Below are 11914 nucleotides of genomic sequence, written 5' to 3'. Positions count from 1 at the left end.
GTGTTCAAACAAGCCGCCATGTTTCCCTTCCACATCTGTTTTCCATGAGCGTGAAAGGCAATCGCGTCCCACATCAGCACATTCACTTCTTAAAATTGTGCTGCACTGGAAGACTTGCTGCTCTTTCCAGGGAACGTCGTCATGGGAATTTACAAGGAGGAAAAAAAGGAGGGTTGGGGGCGAAAGAGGAAGAGGAGGTGTGACATAAGAGGAGAAATCTTGACATGAGAAGGTAAGGTGGACGTGGAAAAGACGAATAATCGTGGAAATTGGGAATAATCCAAGCGGGACATCATGTGGACGACGACTGTCCTCCTCCTGCTGCTGCTTTTACCTCATCTGCCATCCTCCACTGTACGTAGCTTGCTTTAAAAAAAAAATTCTTAGGAGGAATGCTGACACAATGACCGCTTCATTAGGTACACCTGCACATGCAAAGGTGATAATGCTCACTTTTGATTGACACTGTCAGAAGTTAACATAGCTATCATAGCGCTGGCAGTTTAGAATATTTGACACAATACAGTATATTCGGGCCGCACGGTGGTCGAGTGGTTAGCATGTTGGCCAACACAGTAACAGCCTGGAGATCGGGAAGACCTGGGTTCGATTCTCTCTTGGGCATTTCTGTGTGGAGTTTGCATGTTCTCCCCGTGCATGCGTGGGTTTTCTCCGGGTACTCCGGCTTCCTACCGCTTTCCAAAAACATGCAGGTGAGGTTAATTGGCGACTCTAAATTGTCCGTAGGTATGAATGTGAGTGTGAATGATTGTTTGTCTATATGTGCCCTGCCATTGGCTGGCGACCAGTCCAGGGTGTACCCCGCCTGTCGCCCGAAGTCAGCTGGGATAGGCTGCAGCATGCCCCTGCGACCCTATTGACGAGAAGCGGTACAGAAAATGGATGGATGGATACAGTATATTCCTACTTATTCTGCAATAGGAAGAATAACGTCAACAGCTTTAAGTGCAAATCCAGAAGATGGTGCAAAAAAAAGAGGCTGTTATTTGTCTTCAATTGATGCTAAATGAATGTGTACTGTGCAGTAACACCTCGGTTTTCGTATTAAAAAAAAAAAAAACATTGGTTGCCTCGGGTTTCGGTACAAAATTGTACATAAAGTTACAACTCCCCCCCCACCCAAAATAGCAAAAAATAACAATAGTGTGTTTGTCCTGTTCTATGGAGGATCAACAACAACAATAAATAGTGAAATAATTAAATATTGAAAAAATATATATACACTTTTTACATTTAAATGAACTGATATTTTAATTACTTAGACACATTTAGGTAATTTTTTAATATTGTGTTTATTTATTCCCTGAATTCATTTAATAACACGTTCATGTATTTACTTCCAGTTTTATTAAGTGATTGACACGTTTAAGAAGTTATTTCAAGACATATTCATTGCCTCATTCTGTCCCATTTGATCCTCCATATAAGCAAAGTGCACAACACTTTGCTGACCCACCGTGCGTGCAACTGCTAAGTAACCTGCCATGGGGCCAAAAAGTAAGCAATATGATTGAAGAAGGTGAGAAACGCCACTGAATTCAATTTCACTAGGAAGTCCACATCAAGGAGAAGTTCTGTCCATTGTTTGCATGTAAAAAGATCATTATTCTCTATGAAATGTATTTTTGTTAACGGGGTTATTTCTTATTCCCTCGGTTTTTGTACATTTCCGTTTTCAGCTAACCATTTAGAATGAAGTAATGACAAAAACCGAGGTTCCATTGTCCATTTGTCTCATTAGCTCTATAATGGCGCTTTTTTTTTTCCCCGCAGTAATTTGGGAAAAAAAAAAAAAAAAAAGCTCTGATCCTGCCAACTCTCCCTGTCCTTTTTAACGTTATGCTTGGCAGTTGCTAAGGAAGCATCTTGAGTTCAAACCGGGGTTGAATTCCGCCTAGCAACAAGTGACTATACATCAGCTGTATGATGAATCACACCGACCACCAGTGCTCAAAGTGCGGTACGAGTACCCCTGGTGTTCCAGCTGATGCTACGAATTCATAGATTTAAAAAAAAAAAAAAAAGAAAAAAAGTAAAGCTAAATTAAATAAACAGCAAAGAGTGGTTTTCCTGCTCGGTCGCCTACCAGAGTTGTCTTTTCCAGAACACGACAGAGAGCCTCAAACAATCAGTGGCGGATGCGCCTGTCATCACCCGGCAAGGGGAGGAGGGAGGGGTCAGCGGTTGTGACACGTGCTCCATCCCCTGTGACGTCACCGTCAGGCTGCTGCGAGATGAGAAACATTCCATCTGTGGTAAAAAGAGACAAAAAACAAAGTTGCTTCTCTTTTGCACATTTGTTAGCATCATTACCGACAGCACAGGTCTGTGTGTGTGTGTGTGTGTGTGTGCGTGCGTGCAGGACAGTTGCAGCAGTCGTTGCTGGCGTTTGGCCGCAGCACCACAAAGTTGATGCGTGATGTGATGGAGGAACAGCAGCGAGCTCTGGACGTCCTCACCAGTCAGGTAAGACGAGGACAGGATGGGAAAGTGTCCTCTCTCCTCCCCCACAAACAATGATGATATCTCTGAAGGTCGCAGAGGTCATGAATAAAGTGCAAGCGCTCAGCATGGAGGTACAGAGGAGCAACGCTGAGATGTACGCCGTCAAACCCCCTCTGTCACACGGTAACACAAATTCAGCATGCGGTGACCACTCTGACCTGCAGGGCGGCGCCATACCTCAGGCAAAGAGATACACCAATTTAAAACAGGGGAGTCCAAAATATGGCTGTTTTTTTATGCCCCACAGCACATTCTAAACATAATTTAAAAACAAACAAAAACTGTAAAAAAAAAAAAAAAAAAAAAAAAAAAAAAAAAAATTAGCAGTCATTTTACAAGAATAAAGTCAAAATATATAGCCGATAATTAGGATCCCAAGATGCAAAGAGACAAGTGTCCGTGTAACAAAAATATAACAAGAACAAAACAAGAACAAAAATGGCAACAGCTAAAAAGTACAACATAAACTCCAGGCCTAGCTGCGGGAAAAAAACAAAACAAAAAAACCCCAACAAAAGTTAATAAATAAGGACGCTTCGTACACGAAAATAGCAGGGGCAAAAACACAAGGCTAACAAAAAAACACTGCTGAAAAATTTGTAGGAGCCAAAAATGACAGAAACAGAAATAGCTGCTGAAAACCAACCAGAAATGACAAAGTACAACAAAAAAAACACTGCTGCAAGTTAACACAGCAAGCAGGGAAAGACTGGTACTTACTAATACAGGGAAGGGTGGACCAGAAAGCTAGGGAACAAAGGAATAACGAGGCAAAGAGACCAGGAATCACTGCATGGGAAGACAATCTGGCAACAGGTAGGTAGCAAGGCAGGGTCTAAATAGTCCAAGGGATAATTACTATCACGTGTGCATGAGCTCCTCCCACGAGTCGGCAGGTGTGCTGCAACAAATGACAGTTAGAGGGCAGCAGAGCAGCACCAGAGCTCAGACAATAGTAGAAGAAAAAAGCTGCCAAGCAGAGAAAAAGTCAACATTTTACCAGAATAAAGTAGTCATATTATGAGAAAAAAATAACGTCATCTTAATAGCATAAAGTTGAAATATTAGGAATAAAGACGTCATTTTGTAACATTATGGCAAACAAACGGAAAAAGTTATATTGTTACAAAAATAAATAATGAGAAGAATGTAAATAATGTAGAAAGCTGAACTAGTTAGAAAAAACAGCAGAAATGGAAAAGAATGGCTGTAATTTTACTAGAATAAAGTAAAAAAAAAAAAGACAAAAAGTTACCATTTTCCAATACTAAACTCTTAATATTACGAGGAAAAATAACATCATCTTAGCAGCACGGAGTTGAAATATTGAAAAATATGTTTTCTTGAAATTTGCAATATTTTGGGCAAAAAAACAAAATAAAATAAATTAGCAATTGTTGGAAAACTTGATTGCGGGAAGTTCCAATATTATGGGAATAAAGTAAAAAATATTCTGGCAAATTTGAAAAAATAACTATGACTTAAAAAAAAATTCATAATATTAGGTTGCGGAAAAAATGATAATGTTATGAGAATAAAGTCAAAATATTGCAGGAATAAAGTCATAACTATGCAAAGAAAGCTTACAAGAAGAAAGTTGAACGAGTTGGGAAAAAACAGCTGTAATTTTACCTGAATAACATAAAAACAATAAATATATAATTATAATTATAATAATAACAATTAAAAAAAAATCTATTTTATGACAATAAACTCATAGTACTATGAGGAAAAATAACATAATTTTAGTAGCATATAGATTAAATATTAAAGAAAAAATATGTTGTTTTTATTAAAGGTGATAACGTTATGAGAAACAAAGAAAATTAAATTAATTTGTAAGATTTCTGGAAGATTGGGTTAGGGAAAAGTTAGGATATTATGGGGATAAAGTCAAAATATTTTGGAAATAAAGTCATAACATTATAACAAAAAAGAAACAAAGTTGAAATAGGTGGAAAATAATAAAAAAAAACAACAACAGCAAAAATAGAAAATACAGCTGTAATTTTACAGGAACAAATTCAAAATATTAAGAGAAAACGGTCGTATTCTAACGAGAAATAGTTTACATTTTATGAGAATAAACTCATAATATTATGAGGAAAAATAACATCATTTAGGTACCATATACAGGTAGTTGAAATATTAAAGAAAAAATACGTTATTTAAAAAAAAAGACGTAAATTACAAAAAACTAATTGTAATTTTTGGAAAATCAGGTTGTGGAAAAAGTTAGAATATTATGGGAATAAAGTCAAACTATTCTGAGACTAAAGTCATAATATTATGAGAAGACAATAAAAAAAAATGATTTAAGAAAAAAGTTGAAGTATTTTAAAACATTTTTACAAATGGGGGGGAAAAGAGCAAAGAGCGAAGTTGATATTAATCATAGGCTTTTTCACCTATATGACAAAGCTGAGATGCTGAGATATATAACTTCTTAGAATAGCTACAAGTTTGGCTTTAGAAAATATCAAAGTGGCCAATTGCATCCCTTGTGGCCCTTGCTGGAAAACAGTTTGGACACCCCTGATTTAAAGCAACCATCATGACTGAATTAAAAATGCAAATGTATAATGTGATTTGTTGAGGACGAGACTGCAGCGACATCATGGAGAGTCTGATGTCCGTCGTCCCCAAGATTCCCAGCGGGATTTACATCATCCACCCGGACGACTCTGACTCGTCCTTCGAGGTAAGGATGGTCCAAGTTCTAAGGAAAGCCGCCATCAGTCACCCGCTCACTTGCCCTGCCAAAAGGTCTTCTGTGAGATGGACTACATGGACGGGGGATGGACGGTGATGCAGCGCAGGACTGAAGGCTTGATGGACTTTAAACGACCCTGGGCAGACCATGTTGGCGGCTTTGGACACCTTGCAGGTGGTGTTTTTTGTTCGTCTTTGTGCAGAAAGAAAACCAGGACAGAACAAGACAACACAGTACTACACAACACAATACAAGCTAAGACGAGACGAAACAAGGAAGAGCAGAAAAATCCCAGGTAGGACAGGAAGGGATTTGAGAAGACAGTGCTGGACAAGACTAGATAGGACAGCAGATGTACATCAGGAGTGTCCAAAGGTTTTCCCAGCGAGGGCCACAGAGTGAAAAATGAAAGAATGCAACTTTGCCACTTTGATATTTTTTAAAGGAACACATGTACAGTAGATATGCTGACAAGTTATACAGACCCTTTCCAAAAAATTAGAATGTCATGGAAAAGTTATTTAATTTCCATAATTCCATTCAAAAAGTTAAACTTTCATAGATTATAGATTCAGGGCCCACAATTTAAACGATTTCAAGTGTTTATTTGTTTATTTTTACGTAATTTGGGCTTCCAGCTCATAAAACCCACGAAAACAGGAATTCAAAAAAATAGAATACTGTGAAGAAATCACCATTTACTTCTCAGTTTTTGCAGGAAAAAAAAGAAAGAAATTAGGATCACATCAAATCAATCAAAATATGGTACTTTCAAAACGACATGTCAATCTTCAATACTTGGTTGGGAAGCCCTTTGCCTTAATCACTGCCTCGATGCCACGTGGCATTGAAGCAATCAGCCTGTGGCATTGCATGGGAGTTATGGAAGCCCAGATTTCCTTGATGCTTGCTGTCAGCTCTTCTTTGTTGTTGGGTCTGGTGCCCCTCATTTTCCTCTTGAGAATACCCCATAGATTCTCAATGGGGTTTAGGTCCGGTGAGTTGGCTGGCCAGTCAAGCACTGTGATGGCATGGGCATCAAACCAGGTTTTGGTGCTTCTGGCGGTATGGGCAGGGGCCAGGTCCTGCTGGAAGATGAAATCTGCATCTCCATACAGATCCTCAGCAGAAGGAATCATGAAGTCCTCTAAAACATTCTGGTAGACTGTTGCGGTGACCTTGGATTTAAGAAAGCAGAGTTTACCAACACCTGCACAGGACATTGCACCCCAAATCATGACAAACTGTGGATATTTCACACTGGACCTCAGGCAGCTTGGGTTCTGTTCCTCACCCGTCTTCCTCCAAACCCTTGGACCTTGATTCCCAAATGAAAGGCACACTTTACTTTCATCGGAAAAGAGGACCTTGGATCACTGGCCAACAGTCCAGTCCTTCTTCTCCTTGGCCCAGTGGAGACGCTTCCTACGTTGGCTCAGGTTCACAAGTGGCTTGACCCAAGGAACCCGACAGTTGTAGCCCATCTCCCGGATGCGTCTGAATATGGTGGTTTTTGAAGCTGTGACTCCCGCCTCATTCCACTCTTTCTGGATCTCTGCCAGATTCTTGAATCTTCCCTGTTTGATAATCCGCTGAAGCCCACGGTCATCTCTTTTGCTGGTGCATCTTCTCCTGCCACATTTTGCCCTTCCTCTAGACTTTCCATTGACATGCTTGGACACAGCACTCTGTGAACAACCAGCCTCCTTAGCTATGAACTTTTGTGGCTTACCCATCCTATGGAGGGTATCAATGATGGTCTTCTGGCCAGTTGTCATGTCTGCAGTCTTCCCCATACTGAACCCAACTGAGACAATTGAACCAAACTAAAGCAATTTAATGACACCTGGGGAAGCCTGTGCAGGTGATTTGACTTTAATAGATGATTAGTGTGTGACACTCAGTTTAAAACATTCATGCCCTGCAAAATTTGGGCTGATTTCTTCACAGTATTCTAATTTTTTGAATTCCTGTTTTTGTGGGTTTAATGAGCTGGAATCCCAAATTATGTAAAAATAAACAAATAAATACTTGAAATCGTTTCAATTGTGGGCCCTGAATCTATAATCTATGAAAGTTTAACTTTTTGAATGGAATTATGGAAATTAAACAACTTTTCCATGACATTCTAATTTTTTGGAAAGGGTCTGTATATATTTCACGAAAAAAGTTGTGTCATATACTGTACTGTAGGTGAAAAAGACTGTTATTATCAACTGTGTTGTTTTTTTTTGTTAATTTTCCAAGTATTTCAGCTTTCTTCTTAAATAATCTTCCTAAATTTTCTTCTTCTAATATTATGACAGTATTTCCATAATATTACAACTTTTTCCTCAAGCTTTATTTTGTTTAGTTTGTTTCTCATCATATTACAACTTTAAAAGCAATGACACGTTTTTTGTTTAATATTTTCAACCCAATGCTACTAAAATGATATTATTTTTCCTCATAATATTAGGAGCTTTTTCTGGTAAAATTGCACACTTTTTTCTTGTTAGAATACAACTTCTTTCTCTTCATATTTTGATTTTATTCTTGTAAAATTTGAGATGTTTTTTTTTTTCATTTTCCAACAATTTACTTTTCGTAATTAGGACTTTAATCGCTTTAAGTTTTTACTTCATTACCATAATTTTATAACTTTTCCCACAACCAGTTAAAAAAAAAAGACGTCTTTATTTTGTTTGTTTCTCATAATATTACAAAAGAAGCTAACTTTTTTGTCTTAACATTTTTATTTTATTCTTGTAAAATTACACCTGTTTTTTTTTTTCATTTTTCCTGCTGTATTGTTTTTTATTTTCCAACTATTTCAACTTTCTTCTTGTAATTTTGTTTGTAATTATGATTTTAATCCCTTAATGTTTTGACTTTATTCCCATAATATTATAACTTTTCCCACAACCAATTAGAGAAAAGATAACTTTCTTTTGTTTGTTTCTTTCTTTAAAAAAATCCCACAGGTTTTCTTTAATATTTCAACACTATGCTACTAAAATTATATTTTCCTTGTAATATTAAGAGTTTATTCTTGTAAAATTGTGACTTTTCTTCTTGTTAGAATACAACTTTTTTCTCTTTGTATTTTGATTTTATTCTCGTAAAATTACGGCATTTTAAAAAATTCGCAGCTTTTTCACCTTTCTTGCTTCTGCTCGTAATTATGCCGTTATTGCCATAATATTTTTAATTTATTCTGTAACATAACTCTTTCTGCAACCTAATTTTCCAAAAATGATAACTTTATTTGTTGTTTTGTTTGTTTTTCATAATATTACAACTTTAAAAACACCATCTTTCTTTAATATTTCAACTTTATGCTACTAAAATGACATTATTTTTCCTCATAATATTACGACACTGTTCTCATAAAATCCTGACATTTTCTTGTTAAATTACAACTTTTTTCTCGTAAAATATTGATTTTATTCTTGTAAAATTTTTTACATTTTTATTTGTTTAAAAAAAGAATAAAATCAGGCTAATAAAAAAGCAACTACGGTGCACAAATGGCCCCCGGGCTACACGTTGGACACCCATGGTGTACAAGAAAGGACAATACAAAACCAGACAGGGAATGACAGGACAAGACAATCGAGGACGGGTCCAATAAGAGGACTGCGTGTGTGTCCAGGTGAGCACTGGTTGGGCCTGAAGAAGGTTTTCAACATCGTGAACCAGAAGGAGACACGGTTCCAGCTCCACATCGCTCTTGTGTCACAAGATGATGTCACCTCGTACGCGTCCTACGACGACTTCCACCTGGACAACGAAACTCAGTTCTTCAGCATCCACCTGGGAAGATATGTGGGCAGTGCAGGTAAGAGACGCTCCCTGAAGACAGCTCAGCTAAAAATGAGCTCTCTCTTCCATCTGCATGCTTTTGTTTGCAGGCGATGCCTTCCGTGGCTACGACCAGGACCAGAACCAGGACACGGCCCCGTTCAGCGCCTCAGATGTGGACAACGACGGCTGCAACCCCTCCTGTTCCATGGGGGGGCTCACGGTGGAGAGTTGCAGTGCCCGGCATGACCATACAGGGTGGTGGTTCAACCGGTGTGGCCTGGCCAACCTCAATGTCTCTCCAAGGGACCTCCAGCAGGACCGGGGGCCTCGGACGGGAATTCTGTGGGACACCTGGAGACACAACGGAGTGGTTCGAGACATTAAGTCTGTCACCATGAAGATCAGGAAGATGCCAACTAATAACTAATAAAAACAAATTTACATTTTTAGTAATAAAACAGAAAAAGTGACTTCTTCCACACCAAACTCCTCCAAGAGTGCCTTTATGGACCTTGCTTTGTGAGCTGGGAATAGAAAAAATGTCTAGATTAGAGGAAGAATCAATATTGATGGACAAGCTAAGGCAGGGGTGTCCAAAAATATAACATCCATCCATCCATCCATCCATCCATCCATTTTCTTCCACTTATCCGGGTCCAGGTCGCCGGGGAAGCAGCCTCAGTAGGGAAGCCCAGACTTCCCGGTCCCTGGCCACCTCTTCCAGTACCACTGGGAGGACACCAAGGCGTTCCCAGGTCAGCTGTGAGACATAATCTCCCCAGCGTGTCCTAGGGCTGCCCCGGGGCCCTCTCCATGGGCATGCCTGGAGCACCTCACCAGGGAGGCGTCTGGGAGGAATCCGGGATAGATGCCCGAGCCACCTCAACTTGATCCAATGTGAAGGAGCAGCGGCTCTACTCTGAACGCCTCCCGGATGACTGAGCTCCTCACCCTCACCTCTTAGGGTGAGTCCAGCCACCCTACGTAGGAAACTAATTTCAACCGCTTACAGTATATCTGCAATGTTGCTCTTTCGGTCACGGCCCAAAGAACATAGATCGACCGGTAAATGGACAGCTTTGCCTTCCGTCTCAGCTCTGGCTTCACCAAGACGTTCCGGTACTGCGACCGCATTACTGCAGATGCTGCACTGATACACCAATCGACCTCACGCTCCAATCTTCCCTCACTCATGAACAAGAACCCGAGACACTTGAATTCCTCCACCTGGGGCAGGACCTCATTCCCAACCCGGAGGGTGCATGAATGGCATGCAGTAATGTGCTACCAATCCCGCACCCCCCACAGGACACTGTGACGGACACGGTCGAATGCCTTTTCCAAGTCCACAAAGCACATGTAGACCGGTTGGGCAAACTCCCACGTACCCTCCAGTACCCTTGCAAGAGTGTAGAGCTGGTCCAGTGTTCCGCGACCGGGACATTGCACCTCCTGTAGCCGAGGTTCGACTAATGATCGTACCCATCTCTCCAGCACTCTGGAATAGACTTTCCCAAGGAGGCTGAGGGGTGTGATCTCTCTATAGTTAAAACACACCCTCCGGTCACTCTTCTTAAAAAGGGGAACCACCACCCCGGTCTGCCAATCCAGAGGTTCTGTTCCAGACTTACACACAATGTTGAAGAGACGTGTCAGCCAAGACAGTCCCTCAACATCCAGAGCCTTGAGGAATTCAGGACCAAACTCGTCTACCCCTGGAACTTTGCCACTGGGGAGCGTTTTGACTACCCCAGATACCTCAGCCACAGTGATGGAACTGTCCGCATTTGTGTCCTCAGACTCTGCTTCCTCTGTGGAAGGTATGTCAGTGATATTGAGAAGGGCCTCAAAGTATTCCTTCCACGGTCCGACTACATCCTCAATCCCCCATCCCCACTGCTTCCCCTTTCTGAGGCGTTGGACAGTTTGCCAGAACCTCTTCGAGGCCAACTGAGTTGTGCTCAATGGTCTCACCGAACTCGTCCCACACCCAAGTTTTTGCCTCGACCACTGGTGAAGCCTCATGCCGCTTGGCCTGCCGGTACCTGTCAGCTGCTTCAGGAGTCCCACAAGCCGTCCATGCTCAATAGGACTCCTTCTTCAGCTTGATGGCAGCCCTGACCTTGGGTGTCCACCTTGGGTTTTGGGGCTTGGACGTCCAGAACATGTGGAACCAGGTCTGATGATATAACTACAAAGTCGCTCATAGTCCTGTGGCTTAAGGTGTCCTGGTGCCAAGTGGACTCATGGATCTCCTTATCTTCAAACATGGTGTTTGTTATGGACAAAGTCCAATAATATCAAACCGCACGGGTTCAGATCGGGGAGGCCGGTTCTCCCAATCATGCTCCTCCAGGTCACACTGTCATTGCACACATGGGCGTTTAAGTTTCCCAGTAAAACTATGGAGTCACCAGCTGGGGTGCTCTCCAGCACGCCTCTGATGCGCTCTTAATAATGGCTATTAATAAGCCCACACAAGCTTGTCGCCTCTCCCCTGCAGCAACTCCAGAGTAGAACAAGGTCCAACTCCTCTCGAGGTTTGGTTCCAGAACCCAAACTGTGGGTCAAGGTGAGTCTGACTATGTCTAGATGGAATGTCTCAACCGCTCGCACAAGTTCGGGCTCCTTCCCCACCAGAGAAGTGACATTCCATGTCCCAAGAACCAGATTTGGCCACCAAAGACCAGGTCGCCCAGGCGGCCGCCCTCAAGTGCCTCCCAAAGCACATTGCAGCAGACCCTTATGCTTGCCCCCGCAGGTGGTGGGTCTACAGGGGGGAGATCCTGTGAGGCTTCTTTCGGGCTGGGCTCGACCAGGCCAAGCCCCAAAATATAACAAGATAACAAGAAAACTAAAAAAGCAAATAAGCATAAAAAATTTAAAAAT

The 11914-nt window shown here is 41.2% G+C and overlaps 1 protein-coding gene across 1 annotated transcript; it reads left to right on the top strand.

The window, feature by feature from the left end:
* angptl5 (angiopoietin-like 5) lies at positions 1 to 10015 on the top strand. Its single transcript, XM_054756149.1, has 8 exons — positions 1 to 354; positions 2126 to 2276; positions 2384 to 2487; positions 2556 to 2649; positions 5124 to 5227; positions 5293 to 5413; positions 8874 to 9059; positions 9133 to 10015. Exons 1-8 carry the CDS (start codon positions 295 to 297, stop codon positions 9450 to 9452), a joined length of 1140 nt encoding a protein of 379 aa, XP_054612124.1. The 5' UTR covers positions 1 to 294; the 3' UTR covers positions 9453 to 10015.
* Positions 10016 to 11914: the final 1899 nt, after the last annotated feature.

This window comes from Dunckerocampus dactyliophorus, chromosome 16, assembly GCF_027744805.1.
Source record: "Dunckerocampus dactyliophorus isolate RoL2022-P2 chromosome 16, RoL_Ddac_1.1, whole genome shotgun sequence".
In the NCBI taxonomy this organism is placed as follows: domain Eukaryota; kingdom Metazoa; phylum Chordata; class Actinopteri; order Syngnathiformes; family Syngnathidae; genus Dunckerocampus; species Dunckerocampus dactyliophorus.
Note: the sequence above shows the minus strand (reverse complement) of the source record. Positions and strands in the feature narration are given on the sequence as shown.

Bases quoted from the DNA above. Each gene is read 5' to 3' on its own strand.
- angptl5 (XM_054756149.1), top strand. From the start codon at position 295: ATGTGGACGACGACTGTCCTCCTCCTGCTGCTGCTTTTACCTCATCTG. The intron at 2,277-2,383 runs GTAAAAAGAGAC...GCGTGCGTGCAG, and splicing joins TGAGAAACATTCCATCTGTG to GACAGTTGCAGCAGTCGTTG. The intron at 2,488-2,555 runs GTAAGACGAGGA...ATATCTCTGAAG, and splicing joins TGGACGTCCTCACCAGTCAG to GTCGCAGAGGTCATGAATAA.